Genomic DNA, 19,209 nt, shown 5'->3' with positions numbered 1-19,209 from the left:
GCCTGTCCTGTGCTGTCCTGTGCTATGTTGTGTTCCACAGATCCTTTCCTGGAAGGATAAACTCAGCTCATTTAAATGAGGAGCCTGCAGGCTGCTCCCACGTGGTACCAGCGAGAAAGCCACCTGCGAGCAGAAAGTCCAGATGCAAACTTCTTCTACTGTGACAGCAGAAATGATGACTAGAAATGGTTTCTTGCTGGAAAGTCCTAAATTGGCGTGAGCTGCTGAAACGAGGGCACTCTTTCTTTTCTATGACCAGGGTCTGCATGGCATGCTGTGCGTGGCTGGAGTCCTGCGTGAAGCTACTCTGCTCAGGGTTCTCGGCCTCTACAGGGACGTACCATTCTCTGTGCTAATCCCTTCCAATAGTGAGAGCTATAAGAGAGAGAGTTCTGAATGACATCTTCGAGAGTCAGCGTGCCTCCCTCTCTCTTACTGAGACCACAAGGAACGTGCACCTCCTGGTGACAAACAGCTGGTTGTCTGGTCGTTCCAGCTCAAGGGTTTGTGTGCTTGATGCAGTTCATAACTAGATGCTTTATTACGGTTTTTCCCTCCTGAGAAGGGGAGGCTGTTGCGTGTACTGGAGGGCCTGAACACACTGCTGAACTTTCCCGAGGGGCTCGTTGGAGGTGCCCTTTAGGAAGGATAACTTCTCAGGCCAGGGAATAGACAGGCCTGTCAGATGGGACCTGTTGGTCACCAACACGAGTGAGCTAATCAGAGACGTCAAGATTGGGGGCAGCCTGGGCTACAGTGATCATGCAGTGGTGGAGTCTGCAGTCCTGAGGGACAGGGGTCAGGCAAAGGGTAAAGTCCGGAGCCTGAATTTCAGGAAAACAAACTTGCAGCTGTTGTAGGCATGAGTCAGTAGAAGCCCCTGGGTAACTGCCTTGAGGGACAAGAGAGCAGAACAGAGCTGGCACATCTTTAAGGACGCTTTCCAAAGAGCGCAAGACCTCCCGATCCCCATGTGTAAGAAGTCGGGAAAGGAAGGCAAGAGACCGGCACGGCTGAGTAAAGACCTGCTGGTCAAACTAAAAGGCAAGAAAGAAATGCACAGGCAGTGGAAGCAGGGACAGGGCTCCTGGGAGGAATATAGGGACTTTGGCTGGTTGTGTAGGGATGGGGTCAAGAAGGCGAAGGCGTGGCTGGAGCTGAACTTGGCAAAGAACGCAAAGAGTATGAAGAAGATCTTCAATAGGTATGTCATCCGGAAAAGGAAGGGTCAAAGAAAGGGTACCTGCCCTGATGAACACGACTAGTGAACTGGTAACAGCAGACAAGGAGGAGGCTGGCTGAGGTACTCAACAACTTCTTTGCCTCAGTCTTCACTGGCCACCTCTCTTCCCACACTGCTCGAGTGGATGAACCTGAAGACAGGGACTAGGGAGCAAAGTGCCTGCCACTGCAAGAGAAGATCGGGTTTGAGACCAGCTGAGCAATTTGAACATACATAAGTCTATGGGACCTGACGAGATGCATCTGAGAGTCCTGAGGGAATTGGCTGATGTAGCTGTCAAGCCACCAGCCATGACATTTGAAAAGTCATGGCAGTCAGGTGAAGTCCCTGGTGACTGGAAAAATGGAAACATTGCACCCATTTCTAAAAAAGGTAGAAAGGAGGGCCCTGGGAACTACTGACCCATCAGCCTGGTATGATCAAGGAACAGATGCTCCTAGAAGCCATGGAGGACAGGGAGGAGATTTGAGACAGCCAGCATGGCTTCACCAAGGGCAAGTCTTCCCTGACCAGCCCTGTGGCCTTCTGTGATGGAGCGACTACCTCAGTGCACAAGGCAAGAGCCATGGATGTCACCTGCCCGGACTTCTGTAAGGCCTTTGACACGGTCCTCCACAACAGCCTTCTCTCTGCATTGGAGAGAGATGGGTTTGATGGATGGACTATTTGGCGGATAAGGACTTGCCTGGATGGTTGCCTCCAGAGAGTGGTGGTCAATGGCTCTATGCCCGGATGGAGATCAGTGATGAGTGGTGTCCCTCGGTGCTCCGTCCGGGGACCAGTACTGTTTAGTAGCTTTGTCAGCGACACAGACAGTGAGATTGAGTGTGGCCTCAGCACATTTGCAGATGGTGTCAGGCTGAGTGGTACGCCTGAGAGAGGGGATGCCATTGAGAAGGACCTGGACAAGCTTGAGAAGTGGGCCCATGCAAAATTCATGAGGTTCAAGAAGGCCAAGTGCAAGGTCCAGCACCTGCACTGTGGCAACCCCCGGGATCAATACAGGCTGGGGGATGAAGGGAATGGGATCAGCCCTGTGGAGAAGGACTTGGGGGTACTGGTGGGTGACAAATGGGACATGAGCCAGCAATGTGCGCTCGCAGCCCCGAATGCCAACCGTATCATGGGCTGCACCAGCAGCAGGTCGAGGGAGGGGACTCTTCCCCTCTACTGTGCTCTGGTGACACCCCACCTGGAGTACTGCGTCCAGCTCGGGTGTCCCCAGTGCAAGAAAGACATGGGCCTGTTGGAGTGAGTCCAGAGGAGCGCTACAAAATGATAATGGGGATGGAACACTTCTGCTATGAGGAAAAGCTGAGAGAGCTGGTGTTGTTTAGCCTGCAGAAGAGAGAACTCCAGGGAGACATTCTTGCAGCCATTCAATACTTAAAGGGGGCTTATAAGAAAGATGGGGACAGAAGTTTTAGATGGGCCTGTAGTGATAGGACAAGGGGTGATGGTTTTAAACTAAAAGAGGGGAGATTCAGACTAGATATCAGGGAGACATTTGTTACGATGAGGGTAGTGAAACACCGGAAAAGGTAGCCCAGAGAGGTTGTGGATGCCCCATCCCTGGTAAAATCCAAGCTTAAGTTGGACCGTGCTCTGACTAACTGTCTAGTTGAAAACGTCCCTGCTCATTGTAAAGCGAGGGGGTGGAGTAGATGAGCATTCAAGGTCCCATCAAACTGAAACCATTCTATGATTCTATCATCCTATCATTCTGCGATTCTATTGTTCTGCCATTCTGTTATTCTGTCATTCTATTCTACTGTTCTATCAATCATTCTGTCATTCTGTGATTCTATGCAGCAATGCGGCGGGCAGAACTTGTGAGAGAGACTATGCCGGGGCCGGCAGAGAGCGAGTCCTGCTGAGGGTGCAGGCGAGACGGGCGCGCTGTACGCGCTGCGCTCCTTCGCCTACGAGGAGGTGCGCGAGGTGGGGCTGTGGGTGCGGGCGGAGGACGGCGGGGCGCCGGCGCTGAGCAGCAACGTGTCGGTGCGGCTCGTGATCGTGGACGAGAACGACAACGCGCCGCAGGTGCTGTACCCGCCGCCGGCGCCGGCGCCGGGCGCGGGCTGGGCGGGCGTGGAGCTGGCGCCGCGCTCGGCCGAGCCCGGGGCGCTGGTGGCCAAGGTGGTGGCGGTGGACGCGGACGCGGGGCAGAACGCGTGGCTGTCGTACGAGCTGGCCAAGGCGCCGGAGCCGGGGCTGTTCCGCGTGGGGCTGCACAGCGGCCAGGTGCGCACGGCGCGGGCCCTGTCCGAGAGGGACGCGCCCCGGCAGAGCCTCGTCGTGCTGGTGCGAGAGCGCGGGCAGCCGCCGCGCTCCGCCACCGCCACCCTCGGCATCGCCCCGGTGGACGGCTTCTCCGACGTATTCCGGCAGCTCAACCACCGCTCCTGCGGGGAGGCAAGGAGCGAGAACCGCTGTGCAGCTCGCGGCCGGCTGGCGAGAGGGAAGCCAACGCGGGGAGCTTGGTGGCTCCCGTTCCGCCGCCGGACGGGCCGGCCGGCAGGCGCGTGCACGCCCGAGCCTTGCCGAGACCCGCCTCCGTTCCCCGTCCTCAGGCTGGGATTCCCGAGTCGGTGTAGTGCCGTGCCGTGCTGGTTCCTGCGTGCTGCCCCTGCGGAGAGGCTCCTGGGCGGCTGGTCCGGCCGGGCAAGGCGGCTGAGTGGATCGGGGCCGCGCCTCCGCCCACGGCGCCGTGGGAACCGCCTCGTGCTTGTCTTGCCGCCGTGTTTCGCGAAGGGCACGGATCGGCCTCCCGGGAGACAAGCGCGCCCGCCCGCCCGCGGGCTCTGGGCAGCGGGGGAAGACGCGGGGCAGCTGTGTGTGCGCACGGGTCCGTGTGCCGGTGCGAGCCGGCAGCGCGGGCAGCGGGCGGCGGCGGGCGCAGTCCCGCCGCGGGCCGCAGGGTGGTGCTCCCGGCCAAGGCGGCGCCGAGCGGCTGCGGGCGGGGAGGCGGCCGAGCCCGGCCCGGCCCGGCCCGGCCCTGCCCAGCACCGCCCAGCCGAGCCCAGCCCAGCCGAGCCCAGCCCAGCCGAGCGGAGCGGAGCCCAGCCGAGCGGAGCGGAGCCGGGTAGCGGCGGCGAGCGGTGCTCCGTGCCATCCGCTGCCGGGCCGCGGCGGCCGCGCTCCGGGTCGCCAGCCGGAGTCGGCGAGAAGGAGGGAGGGAGGGAGAACGGACGCCCGCCGCCCAGCCGCGCTGCTGCCGGGCACCGCTTTCTGCGGAGGACTGCGCGGGAGATCCGCGAGACGGAGGCTGTCCGCCGCCCCGACATGGCGATCGCAAGGCAAGTGCTTTGTCTCTCTGCTTTCCTCTCCCTGCCGCACGCTCGCTCCGAGCCCATCCGCTACTCCGTAGCCGAGGAGGGGGAGAGCGGCTCCGTGGTAGCGAACGTGGCGGAGGACGCGGGGCTGGCCCCGGCGCAGCTCTCGGCTCGCCGCGCCCGCCTGGCCTCGGAGGACGGCCGGCAGCACTTTCGCTTAGACCGCGGCACCGGCCGCCTCGTCGTGGCCGAGAGGCTGGACCGGGAGCAGCTGTGCGGGCAGTCCGGGACGTGCACGCTCCCCTTCGAGCTCCTGCTGGCAAACCCCCTGCAGTTCTTTCGGGTCGAGGTGACCGTGGAGGACATCAATGACCATTCGCCCGTTTTCCCCGAGCAACAGGTCACTTTTAAGATCCCGGAAACTAGTAACCCAGGCTCGCGTTTCCCGCTGGAGGGGGCTCAGGACCTGGATATTGGCAGCAACAGCATCCAGGCTTACAGCATCGCTCCCGAGAACGAGTACTTTAGTGTCTCCTTTGGGAGTCGGAGGAATGGTGACAAATATGTGGAACTGGTCTTGGAAAAGCCGCTAGACAGAGAGGAGCAGGCGGAGATGCACTTCAGTCTCATTGCCATGGATGGAGGCACTCCACCCAGGAGCGGGACCACCCAAGTCCACATTGTTGTTCTAGATGTAAATGACAACTCTCCGGTCTTCACACAGGAGCGGTATGTTGGCCAGGTATTGGAAAATGCTCCGGAGGGCTCTGTGGTTGTCAAGGTGGTGGCATCCGATCTGGATGCGGGACCTAATGGGGCCATCTCCTATCAATTCAGCCAAGCGGTGGGCCAGAGCCCCTCGGCATTTATCATTGACCCTGTGGGCGGTGAAATTAGACTCACAAAGCCTCTGGACTTTGAGGTGGCAGAGAATCACGAGCTCAGCGTGCGGGCCACGGACGGCGGGGGCCTCTCGGCAATCTGCAAGGTGTTGGTGGAGGTGGTGGATGTGAATGACAACGCGCCAGAGCTGGTGGTCAGTTCCTTCAGCAGCCCCCTCCCCGAGAGCGCATCACCCGGGACGGTGGTCGCCCTCTTCACGGTCAGGGACCGGGATGCTGGTGCCAACGGGAAGATCACCTGTGCCCTGGAAGACCAGCTGTCGTTCTCCCTGCGACCAGCCTACAAGAATTACTATGAGCTGGTGACCGTGAGCGCGCTGGACCGGGAGGAGACGGCGCGGTACATCCTCACTGTCACAGCAGCAGACGCGGGGTCACCTCCTCTCACGACCACCCAGACCTTCACGGTGGACATCTCCGATGTGAACGACAACGCGCCTGTCTTCAACCAGACTTCGTACACCATGTACGTGCATGAGAACAATGTGCCCACGGCGCTCGTTGGAGCCGTCAGCGCCTCGGATGCCGACGTGGGGCCCAATGCCAAGGTGACCTATTCCCTGGCCCCAGCGCACCCAGCAGAGCGGCCTCCCTGCTCCTGTATCTCTGTGAACTCTGAGAACGGGCACGTGTTTGTGCTGCGGCCCCTGGACTACGAGCATGTGAGGCAGATCGAGGTCTCAGTGAGCGCCTCTGACGCGGGGTCGCCTCGCCTTAGCGCCAACGTGACCGTCCGCCTTGTCGTGGTGGACGAGAATGACAATGCGCCTCTGGTGCTGCACCCCGCCCAGGACAGCAGCCCACCGTCCAGCGAGCTGGTGCCCATTTCGGCTGAGGCGGGGTACCTCGTCACCAAAGTGGTGGCTGTTGATGCTGACTCGGGGCAGAACTCGTGGCTCTCATACCACTTGCTGAAGGCCAGCGACCCCGGGCTGTTTGCGGTGGGTGCCCAAAGCGGGGAGGTGCGGCTGAGGAGGCCAGTGACGGAGAGAGACGCCGTGAAGCAAAAGCTCGTCATCCTGGTGCGAGACAATGGGCGGCCACCGCTGTCAGCCACTGCGGCACTGAGCGCACTCCTGCTCAGTGACTTCTCGGAGGTGCGCCTACCGCAGAGCAGCCTGGCCACGGAGGACGAGGGCAGCTCCCTGACCACCTATTTAATCATTTCATTGGTCTTTGTCTCGGTCCTCTTCCTCGCGTCCACGGTCGCCTTCGTCGCTCATAAGGTGTGCAAGAGAAAGGAGCTGAAGGGTGGGCATGTGCTTTACGGCACCGGCAACTTGCAGAGCAGCCTGGCCGAGGCGGCCAATGCGGGGACCCTGCCCCACGCCTATTGCTACGAGGTCAGCCTCACAACAGGCTCGGGCAACAGCGAGTTCAAGTTCCTCAAGCCCATCCTCCCCAGCCTGCCACCTCAGCACTGTGCCAGGGGCAGGGGTGCTGACGATGAACAGGATTTGCCCCGGGGCCCTATCACCATGGAGGACGTGGCACCAGACAACCCAGGGACACTCTCTGCCGAACCATTCAACAGTCTTTCCTTTACCTAGCGTGGAGTCAGCACAGCCAGAGGCTTCACGCCTCGTCACAGGAAGGGATCCAGGCTACAGCTTGTGGCAATGCTTCCTGCAGAGTTAATCTGCATTTGCAATTGGCATCCCTGGTTTCCCTCAAATTCTAAGTCAGAAGAAAGGTTGTCCCCCCCTCCATAATAAATCAACAAACAAACAAAGAAGCAAGCAAAAGAACCTCAGGGCTCCCTCACTCCGGAACTAAGATGTTTCAGCTCTGTTACAGCCATTTCTGAAATGCTTCAAGAGTGGGGTTAGTTGCAGGGCCCCCGGCTATGTTCTTGTCTCCCTTGCTGTTAGGCAAGACCATGGACCTCTTGCTCTGTGCTGTAATGAAATGGCAAGGTCGGGCAGACAGATCACATGCTCGCTGAAATGCACGTAGCCCTCCTCCCAGGTCAGGAAAGCAAGGAAGTTGCGAGTACTGTGTCAGAATGTGGTGCAAGCGCGAGGTTCTCCCTTTTGTGAGTCCTGCATGTCTCCGTCTGAGGTGCGTGGGCTCTGTGTGTTTTGCCCTCTGGTCACTATATCTGTCCGGACAGGCGTTGTGTGTCTGCATATGCTGCACTAGGGCTGCCCAGTGAAGCATGGAGCTGCTCACATCTAACTATTGTGATGTGCACAATTCCAGCTCAGCAGTCTAGAAGGGTATTGTGACCCTTTGAGTAGATCAGTGTCATTACCTCTAAGGGAGAGGAAAACAACACACTAGATTTCTATCTGGTGATAACAGAAGGTTTGCCAGGTTGTCTCCTTGGGAGTGCCTAGGAAATATAGCAACAGGAATGGTGTTGCCATAGCCTATAACTGTACAGAGTTGTGAAAATATGTTCGTTATGTTTGGGTTCTCAAGTTGCTGCAAGCGATTTTGTTGGAAGGTGGAACTGAGGTGAACTTGGAAAAGGGCATCGGGGTGGGTCTCATCATTGTTGTTCCCCCATTCAGAGGCTTCTTGATGGGAGTGGAAAGCTGTCCCGATATGATTGTCTGGGTTTGTGCAAGAGCATTTGCATCCTCCTTTTTGCCCTTTCTCCTTCTACTCTGTGAACTGCCTGTCAGCATTGTCTTGCCTATTCCCCTTAAGAAGGACTGTCACCACACGTGTCATAGCAAATTGTTTGAATGAAGGCGGTGTGGCACGGAATATTCGGAAGCCCTCACGCTGTGTTGTGCTGCAGTTCTGAACTGTACTGTTGTAAAGCAGTGTACCCTTGTGTGTAACAATGCAATAAAGAGAACACCCAAATGCCTTGTGTGGAGTCTTTGAAGGGATGTTCTTTCTGGGAAAGCTCTGTGAGAGTTTTTGAAAAGCCTGGGAGGTTTTTTCTCATTTTGTCCTTTATTTGAGGTCAAGTTGAGCGGGTACTTTGTTTCTGATTGGAGATATGGTCGAAAGAGCTTTGAGGAAAGTTGTGGGGAGCAGGGAATTGCTGGCAGGCCTCTATAAGTCTTCTGACCACTGAGCTTCTTGTGACAACAGGGCGCAGTTAGATCCAGGTCAGGGGTAACTGGCCCGTATGCTAACAGGGGCCTGGCTGGGCAAAGGCCTCGTCAAAGCAGTGAGGTGGGGGGAGTGACGCTAAAGTTATAGCAGTGTCAGAAGATGGATGACACAAGGACAGCGTACGTGTTCCTTTGAGAAGTACTTGGGGGAGCGCCAGGAGGTGGGCATTTGGTGAACAAAAACTGCTTCCAAGGAGAGGCTTTGCTCTAGGGAAATGCCATCCCTTCCACAAGGTCTTGATAAACAGTAAGTCCTGAGCAAAGGACTGGTGTAGTGATGCTGACAGAACACCGTTGTACATCCAGGAGAGAATGATCTACGGTCCAGTTAACCTGAGTAGAATGATAGAATCACTTAGTTTGGAAAAGATCCCTGAGATCATCAAGTCCAACCGTTAACTTGACCACGTCTACCACTAAACTATGTCCCTAAGCGCCACCTCCAGAGATGGTGACTGAAGCACAGGGCAGCCTGTTCCAAGGCTTGACAATCCTTTGGGTGAAGAAATGTTTCCTAATATCTCATCTGAACCTCCTCTGGTGAAACCTGAGCCCATTTCATTTCATCCTGTCACTTCGTACTTGGGAAAAGAGACCAACACCCACCTCCTTACAACCTCCTTTCAGGCACAGGCCTGTCCTGTGCTGTCCTGTGCTATGTTGTGTTCCACAGATCCTTTCCTGGAAGGATAAACTCAGCTCATTTAAATGAGGAGCCTGCAGGCTGCTCCCACGTGGTACCAGCGAGAAAGCCACCTGCGAGCAGAAAGTCCAGATGCAAACTTCTTCTACTGTGACAGCAGAAATGATGACTAGAAATGGTTTCTTGCTGGAAAGTCCTAAATTGGCGTGAGCTGCTGAAACGAGGGCACTCTTTCTTTTCTATGACCAGGGTCTGCCTGGCATGCTGTGCGTGGCTGGAGTCCTGCGTGAAGCTACTCTGCTCAGGGTTCTCGGCCTCTACAGGGACGTACCATTCTCTGTGCTAATCTCTTCCAATAGTGAGAGCTATAAGAGAGAGAGTTCTGAATGACATCTTCGAGAGTCAGCGTGCCTCCCTCTCTCTTACTGAGACCACAAGGAACGTGCACCTCCTGGTGACAAACAGCTGGTTGTCTGGTCGTTCCAGCTCAAGGGTTTGTGTGCTTGATGCAGTTCATAACTAGATGCTTTATTACGGTTTTTCCCTCCTGAGAAGGGGAGGCTGTTGCGTGTACCGGAGGGCCTGAACACACTGCTGAACTTTCCCGAGGGGCTCGTTGGAGGTGCCCTTTAGGAAGGATAACTTCTCAGGCCAGGGAATAGACAGGCCTGTCAGATGGGACCTGTTGGTCACCAACACGAGTGAGCTAATCAGAGACGTCAAGATTGGGGGCAGCCTGGGCTACAGTGATCATGCAGTGGTGGAGTCTGCAGTCCTGAGGGACAGGGGTCAGGCGAAGGGTAAAGTCCGGAGCCTGAATTTCAGGAAAACAAACTTGCAGCTGTTGTAGGCATGAGTCAGTAGAAGCCCCTGGGTAACTGCCTTGAGGGACAAGAGAGCAGAACAGAGCTGGCACATCTTTAAGGATGCTTTCCAAAGAGCGCAGGACCTCTCGATCCCCATGTGTAAGAAGTCAGGAAAGGAAGGCAAGAGACCGGCACGGCTGAGTAAAGACCTGCTGGTCAAACTAAAAGGCAAGAAAGAAATGCACAGGCAGTGGAAGCAGGGACAGGGCTCCTGGGAGGAATATAGGGACTTTGGCCGGTTGTGTAGGGATGGGGTCAAGAAGGCGAAGGCGTGGCTGGAGCTGAACTTGGCAAAGGACGCAAAGAGTATGAAGAAGATCTTCAATAGGTATGTCAGCCAGAAAAGGAAGGGTCAAAGAAAGGGTACCTGCCCTGATGAACATGACTAGCAAACAGGTAACAGCAGACAAGGAGGAGGCTGGCTGAGGTACTCAACAACTTCTTTGCCTCAGTCTTCACTGGCCACCTCTCTTCCCACACTGCTCGAGTGGATGAACCTGAAGACAGGGACTAGGGAGCAAAGTGCCTGCCACTGCAAGAGAAGATCGGGTTTGAGACCAGCTGAGCAATTTGAACATACATAAGTCTATGGGACCTGACGAGATGCATCTGAGAGTCCTGAGGGAATTGGCTGATGTAGCTGTCAAGCCACCAGCCATGACATTTGAAAAGTCATGGCAGTCAGGTGAAGTCCCTGGTGACTGGAAAAATGGAAACATTGCACCCATTTCTAAAAAGGGTAGAAAGGAGGGCCCTGGGAACTACTGACCCATCAGCCTGGGATGATCAAGGAACAGATGCTCCTAGAAGCCATGGAGGACAGGGAGGAGATTTGAGACAGCCAGCATGGCTTCACCAAGGGCAAGTCTTCCCTGAGCAACCCTGTGGCCTTCTGTGATGGAGCAACTACCTCAGTGCACAAGGCAAGAGCCATGGATGTCACCTGCCCGGACTTCTGTAAGGCCTTTGACACGGTCCTCCACAACAGCCTTCTCTCTGCATTGGAGAGAGATGGGTTTGATGGATGGACTATTTGGCGGATAAGGACTTGCCTGGATGGTTGCCTCCAGAGAGTGGTGGTCAATGGCTCTATGCCCGGATGGAGATCAGTGATGAGTGGTGTCCCTCGGTGCTCCGTCCGGGGACCAGTACTGTTTAGTAGCTTTGTCAGCGACACAGACAGTGGGATTGAGTGCTCCCTCAGCATATTTGCAGATGACGTCAGGCTGAGTGGTACGCCTGAGAGAGGGGATGCCATTGAGAAGGACCTGGACAAGCTTGAGAGGTGGGCCCATGCAAAATTCATGAGGTTCAAGAAGGCCAAGTGCAAGGTCCAGCACCTGCACTGTGGCAACCCCCGGGATCAATACAGGCTGGGGGATGAAGGGAATGAGAGCAGCCCTGTGGAGAAGGACTTGGGGGTACTGGTGGGTGACAAATGGGACATGAGCCAGCAATATGTGCTTGCAGCCCAGAAAGCCAACCTTATCGTGGGCTGCACCAGCAGCAGGTCGAGGGAGGGGACTCTTCCCCTCTACTGCGCTCTGGTGACACCCCACCTGGAGTACTGCGTCCAGCTTGGGTGTCCCCAGTGCAAGAAAGACATGGGCCTGTTGGAGTGAGTCCAGAGGAGCGCTACAAAATGATAATGGGGACGGAACACTTCTGCTATGAGGAAAAGCTGAGAGAGTTGGTGTTGTTCAGCCTGCAGAAGAGAAGGCTCCAGGGAGACATTCCATCAAACTGCAACCATTCTATGATTCTATGATTCTATCATCCTATCATTCTGCGATTCTATTGTTCTGCCATTCTGTTATTCTGTCATTCTATTCTACTGTTCTATCAATCATTCTGTCATTCTGTGATTCTGTGCAGCAATGCGGCGGGCAGAACTTGTGAGAGAGACTATGCCGGGGCCGGCAGAGAGCGAGTCCTGCTGAGGGTGCAGGCGAGACGGGCGCGCTGTACGCGCTGCGCTCCTTCGCCTACGAGGAGGTGCGCGAGGTGGGGCTGTGGGTGCGGGCGGAGGACGGCGGGGCGCCGGCGCTGAGCAGCAACGTGTCGGTGCGGCTCGTGATCGTGGACGAGAACGACAACGCGCCGCAGGTGCTGTACCCGCCGCCGGCGCCGGCGCGGGCGCGGGCTGGGCGGGCGTGGAGCTGGCGCCGCGCTCGGCCGAGCCCGGGGCGCTGGTGGCCAAGGTGGTGGCGGTGGACGCGGACGCGGGGCAGAACGCGTGGCTGTCGTACGAGCTGGCCAAGGCGCCGGAGCCGGGGCTGTTCCGCGTGGGGCTGCACAGCGGCGAGGTGCGCACGGCGCGGGCCCTGTCCGAGAGGGACGCGCCCCGGCAGAGCCTCGTCGTGCTGGTGCGAGAGCGCGGGCAGCCGCCGCGCTCCGCCACCGCCACCCTCGGCATCGCCCCGGTGGACGGCTTCTCCGGCGTATTCCGGCAGCTCAACCACGCTCCTGCGGGGAGGCAAGGAGCGAGAACCGCTGTGCAGCTCGCGGCCGGCTGGCGAGAGGGAAGCCAACGCGGGGAGCTTGGTGGCTCCCGTTCCGCCGCCGGACTGGCCGGCCGGCAGGCGCGTGCACGCCCGAGCCTTGCCGAGACCCGCCTCCGTTCCCCGTCCTCAGGCTGGGATTCCCGAGTCGGTGTAGTGCCGTGCCGTGCTGGTTCCTGCGTGCTGCCCCTGCGGAGAGGCTCCTGGGCGGCTGGTCCGGCCGGGCAAGGCGGCTGAGTGGATCGGGGCCGCGCCTCCGCCCACGGCGCCGTGGGAACCGCCTCGTGCTTGTCTTGCCGCCGTGTTTCGCGAAGGGCACGGATCGGCCTCCCGGGAGACCAGCGCGCCCGCCCGCCCGCGGGCTCTGGGCAGCGGGGGAAGACGCGGGGCAGCTGTGTGTGCGCACGGATCCGTGTGCCGGTGCGAGCCGGCAGCGCGGGCAGCGGGCGGCGGCGGGCGCAGTCCCGCCGCGGGCCGCAGGGTGGTGCTCCCGGCCAAGGCGGCGCCGAGCGGCTGCGGGCGGGGAGGCGGCCGAGCCCGGCCCGGCCCGGCCCGGCCCTGCCCAGCACCGCCCAGCCGAGCCCAGCCCAGCCGAGCCGAGCCGAGCGGAGCCGAGCGGAGCGGAGCCCAGCCGAGCGGAGCGGAGCCGGGTAGCGGCGGCGAGCGGTGCTCCGTGCCATCCGCTGCCGGGCCGCGGCGGCCGCGCTCCGGGTCGCCAGCCGGAGTCGGCGAGAAGGAGGGAGGGAGGGAGAACGGACGCCCGCCGCCCAGCCGCGCTGCTGCCGGGCACCGCTTTCCGCGGAGGACTGCGCGGGAGATCCGCGAGACGGAGGCTGTCCGCCGCCCCGACATGGCGATCGCAAGGCAAGTGCTTTGTCTCTCTGCTTTCCTCTCCCTGCCGCACGCTCGCTCCGAGCCCATCCGCTACTCCGTAGCCGAGGAGGGGGAGAGCGGCTCCGTGGTAGCGAACGTGGCGGAGGACGCGGGGCTGGCCCCGGCGCAGCTCTCGGCTCGCCGCGCCCGCCTGGCCTCGGAGGACGGCCGGCAGCACTTTCGCTTAGACCGCGGCACCGGCCGCCTCGTCGTGGCCGAGAGGCTGGACCGGGAGCAGCTGTGCGGGCAGTCCGGGACGTGCACGCTCCCCTTCGAGCTCCTGCTGGCAAACCCCCTGCAGTTCTTTCGGGTCGAGGTGACCGTGGAGGACATCAATGACCATTCGCCCGTTTTCCCCGAGCAACAGGTCACTTTTAAGATCCTGGAAACTAGTAACCCAGGCTCGCGTTTCCCGCTGGAGGGGGCTCAGGACCTGGATATTGGCAGCAACAGCATCCAGGCTTACAGCATCGCTCCCGAGAACGAGTACTTTAGTGTCTCCTTTGGGAGTCAGAGTGAGGATGACAAATCTGTGGAACTGGTCTTGGAAAAGCCACTAGACAGAGAGGAGCGGGCAGATTTGAGCTTCAGTCTCATTGCCATGGATGGAGGCACTCCACCCAGGAGTGGGACCACCCAAGTCCACATTGTTGTTCTAGATGTAAATGACAACTCTCCGGTCTTCACACAGAAATTGTACGTTGGCCAGGTACTGGAAAATGCTCCGGAGGGCTCTGTGGTTGTCAAGGTGGTGGCATCCGATCTGGATGCGGGACCTAACGGGGCCATCTCCTATCAATTCAGCCAAGCGGTGGGCCAGAGCCCCTCAGCATTTGTCATTGACCCTGTGAGCGGTGAAATTAGACTCACAAAGCCTCTGGACTTTGAGGTGGCAGAGAATCACGAGCTCAGCGTGCGGGCCACGGACGGCGGGGGCCTCTCGGCAATCTGCAAGGTGTTGGTGGAGGTGGTGGATGTGAATGACAACGCGCCGGAGCTGGTGGTCAGTTCCTTCAGCAGCCCCCTCCCCGAGAGCGCATCACCCGGGACGGTGGTCGCCCTCTTCACGGTCAGGGACCGGGATGCTGGTGCCAACGGGAAGATCACCTGTGCCCTGAAAGACCAGCTGTCGTTCTCCCTGCGACCAGCCTACAAGAATTACTATGAGCTGGTGACCGTGAGCGCGCTGGACCGGGAGGAGACGGCGCGGTACATCCTCACTGTCACAGCAGCAGACGCGGGGTCACCTCCTCTCACAACCACCCAGACCTTCACGGTGGACATCTCCGATGTGAACGACAACGCGCCTGTCTTCAACCAGACTTCGTACACCATGTACGTGCGTGAGAACAATGTGCCCACGGCGCTTGTTGGAGCCGTCAGCGCCTCGGATGCCGACGTGGGGCCCAATGCCAAGGTGACCTATTCCCTGGCCCCAGCGCACCCAGCAGAGCGGCCTCCCTGCTCCTGTATCTCTGTGAACTCTGAGAACGGGCACGTGTTTGTGCTGCGGCCCCTGGACTACGAGCATGTGAGGCAGATCGAGGTCTCAGTGAGCGCCTCTGACGCAGGGTCGCCTCGCCTTAGCGCCAACGTGACCGTCCGCCTTGTCGTGGTGGACGAGAATGACAATGCGCCTCTGGTGCTGCACCCCGCCCAGGACAGCAGCCCACCGTCCAGCGAGCTGGTGCCCATTTCGGCTGAGGCGGGGTACCTTGTCACCAAAGTGGTGGCTGTTGATGCCGACTCGGGGCAGAACTCGTGGCTCTCATACCACTTGCTGAAGGCCAGCGACCCCGGGCTGTTTGCGGTGGGTGCCCAAAGCGGGGAGGTGCGGCTGAGGAGGCCAGTGACGGAGAGGGACGCCGTGAAGCAGAAGCTCGTCATCCTGGTGCGAGACAACGGGCGGCCACCGCTGTCAGCCACTGCGGCACTGAGCGCGCTCCTGCTCAGTGACTTCTCGGAGGTGCGCCTACCGCAGAGCAGCCTGGCCACGGAGGACGAGGGCAGCTCCCTGACCACCTATTTAATCATTTCATTGGTCTTTGTCTCGGTCCTCTTCCTCGCGTCCACGGTCGCCTTCGTCGCTCATAAGGTGTGCAAGAGAAAGGAGCTGAAGGGTGGGCATGTGCTTTACGGCACCGGCAACTTGCAGAGCAGCCTGGCCGAGGCGGCCAATGCGGGGACCCTGCCCCACGCCTATTGCTACGAGGTCAGCCTCACAACAGGCTCGGGCAACAGCGAGTTCAAGTTCCTCAAGCCCATCCTCCCCAGCCTGCCACCTCAGCACTGTGCCAGGGGCGGGGGTGCGGACGATGAACAGGATTTGCCCCGGGGCCCTGTCATCATGGAGGACGTGGCACCAGACAACCCAGGGACACTCTCTGCCGAACCATTCAACAGTCTTTCCTTTACCTAGCGTGGAGTCAGCACAGCCAGAGGCTTCACGCCTCGTCACAGGAAGGGATCCAGGCTACAGCTTGTGGCAACGCTTCCTGCAGAGTTAATCTGCATTTGCAATTGGCATCCCTGGTTTCCCTCAAATTCTAAGTCAGAAGAAAGGTTGTCCCCCCCTGCATAATAAATCAACAAAGAACGAAGCAAAAGAACCTCAGGGCTCCCTCACTCCGGAAATGTTTCAGCTCTGTTACAGCCATTTCTGAAATGCTTCAAGAGTGGGGTTAGTTGCAGGGCCCCCGGCTATGTTCTTGTCTCCCTTGCTGTTAGGCAAGACCACGGACCTCTTGCTCTGTGCTGTAATGAAATGGCAAGGTCGGGCAGACAGATCACATGCTCGCTGAAATGCACGTAGCCCTCCTCCCGGGTCAGGAAAGCAAGGAAGTTGCGAGTACTGTGTCAGAATGTGGTGCAAGCGCGAGGTTCTCCCTTTTGTGAGTCCTGCATGTCTCCGTCTGAAGTGCGTGGGCTCTGTGTGTTTTGCCCTCTGGTCACTATATCTGTCCGGACAGGCGTTGTGTGTCTGCATATGCTGCACTAGGGCTGCCCAGTGAAGCATGGAGCTGCTCACGTCTAACTATTGTGATGTGCACAATTCCAGCTCAGCAGTCTAGAAGGGTATTGTGACCCTTTGAGTAGATCAGTGTCATTACCTCTAAGGGAGAGGAAAACAACACACTAGATTTCTATCTGGTGATAACGGAAGGTTTGCCAGGTTGTCTCCTTGGGAGTGCCTAGGAAATATAGCAACAGGAATGGTGTTGCCATAGCCTATAACTGTACAGAGTTGTGAAAATATGTTCATTATGTTTGGGTTCTCAAGTTGCTGCAAGCGATTTTGTTGGAAGGTGGAACTGAGGTGAACTTGGAAAAGGGCATCGGGGTGGGTCTCATCATTGTTGTTCCCCCATTCAGAGGCTTCTTGATGGGAGTGGAAAGCTGTCCCGATATGATTGTCTGGGTTTGTGCAAGAGCATTTGCATCCTCCTTTTTGCCCTTTCTCCTTCTACTCTGTGAACTGCCTGTCAGCATTGTCTTGCCTATTCCCCTTAAGAAGGACTGTCACCACACGTGTCATAGCAAATTGTTTGAATGAAGGCGGTGTGGCACGGAATATTCGGAAGCCCTCACGCTGTGTTGTGCTGCAGTTCTGAACTGTACTGTTGTAAAGCAGTGTACCCTTGTGTGTAACAATGCAATAAAGAGAACACCCAAATGCCTTGTGTGGAGTCTTTGAAGGGATGTTCTTTCTGGGAAAGCTCTGTGAGAGTTTTTGAAAAGCCTGGGAGGTTTTTTCTCATTTTGTCCTTTATTTGAGGTCAAGTTGAGCGGGTACTTTGTTTCTGATTGGAGATATGGTCAAAAGAGCTTTGAGGAAAGTTGTGGGGAGCAGGGAATTGCTGGCAAGCCTCTATAAGTCTTCTGACCACTGAGCTTCTTGTGACAACAGGGCGCAGTTAGATCCAGGTCAGGGGTAACTGGCCCGTATGCTAACAGGGGCCTGGGCGGGCAAAGGCCTCGTCAAAGCAGTGAGGTGGGGGGAGTGACGCTAAAGTTGTAGCAGTGTCAGAAGATGGATGACACAAAGACAGCGTACGTGTTCCTTTGAGAAGTACTTGGGGGAGCGCCAGGAGGTGGGCATTTGGTGAACAAAAACTGCTTCCAAGGAGAGGCTTTGCTCTAGGGAAATGCCATCCCTTCCACAAGGTCTTGATAAACAGTAAGTCCTGAGCAAAGGACTGGTGTAGTGATGCTGACAGAACACCGTTGTACATCCAGGAGAGAATGATCTACGGTCCAGTTAACCTGAGTAGAATGATAGAATCACTTAGTTTGGAAAAGATCCCTGAGATCATCAAGTCCAACCGTTAACTTGACCACGTCTACCACTAAACTATGTCCCTAAGCGCCACCTCCAGAGATGGTGACTGAAGCACAGGGCAGCCTGTTCCAAGGCTTGACAATCCTTTGGGTGAAGAAATGTTTCCTAATATCTCATCTGAACCTCCTCTGGTGAAACCTGAGCCCATTTCATTTCATCCTGTCACTTCGTACTTGGGAAAAGAGACCAACACCCACCTCCTTACAACCTCCTTTCAGGCACAGGCCTGTCCTGTGCTGTCCTGTGCTATGTTGTGTTCCACAGATCCTTTCCTGGAAGGATAAACTCAGCTCATTTAAATGAGGAGCCTGCAGGCTGCTCCCACGTGGTACCAGCGAGAAAGCCACCTGCGAGCAGAAAGTCCAGATGCAAACTTCTTCGACAGTAGAAATGATGACTAGAAATGCTTTCTTTCAGGAAAGTTTGTAACGGCGTGAGCTGCTGAAACGAGGGCACTCTTTCTTTTCTATGACCAGGGTCTGCATGGCATGCTGTGCGTGGCTGGAGTCCTGCGTGAAGCTACTCTGCTCAGGGTTCTCGGCCTCTACAGGGACGTACCATTCTCTGTGCTAATCCCTTCCAATAGTGAGAGCTATAAGAGAGAGAGTTCTGAATGACATCTTCGAGAGTCAGCGTGCCTCCCTCTCTCTTACTGAGACCACAAGGAACGTGCACCTCCTGGTGACAAACAGCTGGTTGTCTGGTCGTTCCAGCTCAAGGGTTCATGTGCTTGATGCAGTTCATAACTAGATGCTTTATTACAGTTTTTAGCCTCTGTGAGGGTGTTCTGCTTTTGGCTAGGATAGAATTCATTTTCACAAAGAGCCAGGACAGGTGAGCCAAGTTGGCCAGGGGGCTATTCCATAACATTTGACGTCATTGTCACCATAAAACGGTGCTAGTCAGGGAGGGGTGGGTCCACACGGGTCCGGGACAGTCTGATTGTGCGCTGAGCATCTGGTCAGTCATTGGATCATTCATTTGCTTTCTGTTATCACCTGTTGTGTATATTCCATTATCAGTGCTGCTGTTATTTCCCTCTGCCTTTGTTGTCCCAGTAAACTGTCCTTATCCCAATCCACAAGGTTTTGCCTTTGTCTTTCCCATTCTCCTCCCCATCCTCCTGGGGGGACCGAAGTGGGCGGTAGGGGGGAGCGAGCGGCTGTGTGGTGCTCAGCTGCTGACCAGGGCTAAGCCATGACGCTGAACAAAAAAATAAACACCACCATCACAAGGCATGAATGAATGAACCTACCAAAGTGAAGGAAACATAGCTTTTATATTTCAGATTGTGTAAACTACAGTAGGTACACAAGAAGGGCATCTAGTTGATAAGAAGTCTGCAGGAGCCTTGCACAGAAGCTCAAACCACAGACCGCAGCCACAGTTCCTCAAAGTCAAGTCTTGGGACAATAAAAAAGAAGAAAATGCATAGAAACACAACTGTGGGCCTCATCTAACAACTAGGACCAACTGAACTTTTACACCATCTT

The 19,209-nt window shown here is 57.1% G+C and overlaps 2 protein-coding genes across 2 annotated transcripts; both read left to right on the top strand.

Moving 5' to 3' along the window:
- Positions 1–4,089: 4,089 nt before the first annotated feature.
- LOC129212988 (protocadherin beta-15-like) lies at positions 4,090–6,970 on the top strand. Its single transcript, XM_054842255.1, has one exon. It carries the CDS (start codon positions 4,529–4,531, stop codon positions 6,968–6,970), a length of 2,442 nt encoding a protein of 813 aa, XP_054698230.1. The 5' UTR covers positions 4,090–4,528.
- A 6,162-nt stretch (positions 6,971–13,132) lies between these two features.
- On the top strand, positions 13,133–15,796 carry LOC129212987 (protocadherin beta-15-like). Its single transcript, XM_054842254.1, has one exon. The coding sequence runs from the start codon at positions 13,355–13,357 to the stop codon at positions 15,794–15,796; it is 2,442 nt and encodes an 813-aa protein (XP_054698229.1). The 5' UTR covers positions 13,133–13,354.
- The last annotated feature ends 3,413 nt before the right edge of the window (positions 15,797–19,209 follow it).

Source organism: Grus americana, chromosome 14, assembly GCF_028858705.1.
Source record: "Grus americana isolate bGruAme1 chromosome 14, bGruAme1.mat, whole genome shotgun sequence".
NCBI classification, from domain to species: domain Eukaryota; kingdom Metazoa; phylum Chordata; class Aves; order Gruiformes; family Gruidae; genus Grus; species Grus americana.
Note: the sequence above shows the minus strand (reverse complement) of the source record. Positions and strands in the feature narration are given on the sequence as shown.

What these genes read in the sequence shown, in the direction of transcription:
- LOC129212988 (XM_054842255.1), top strand. Translation starts at nt 4,529, where the DNA reads ATGGCGATCGCAAGGCAAGTGCTTTGTCTCTCTGCTTTCCTCTCCCTG.
- LOC129212987 (XM_054842254.1), top strand. Translation starts at nt 13,355, where the DNA reads ATGGCGATCGCAAGGCAAGTGCTTTGTCTCTCTGCTTTCCTCTCCCTG.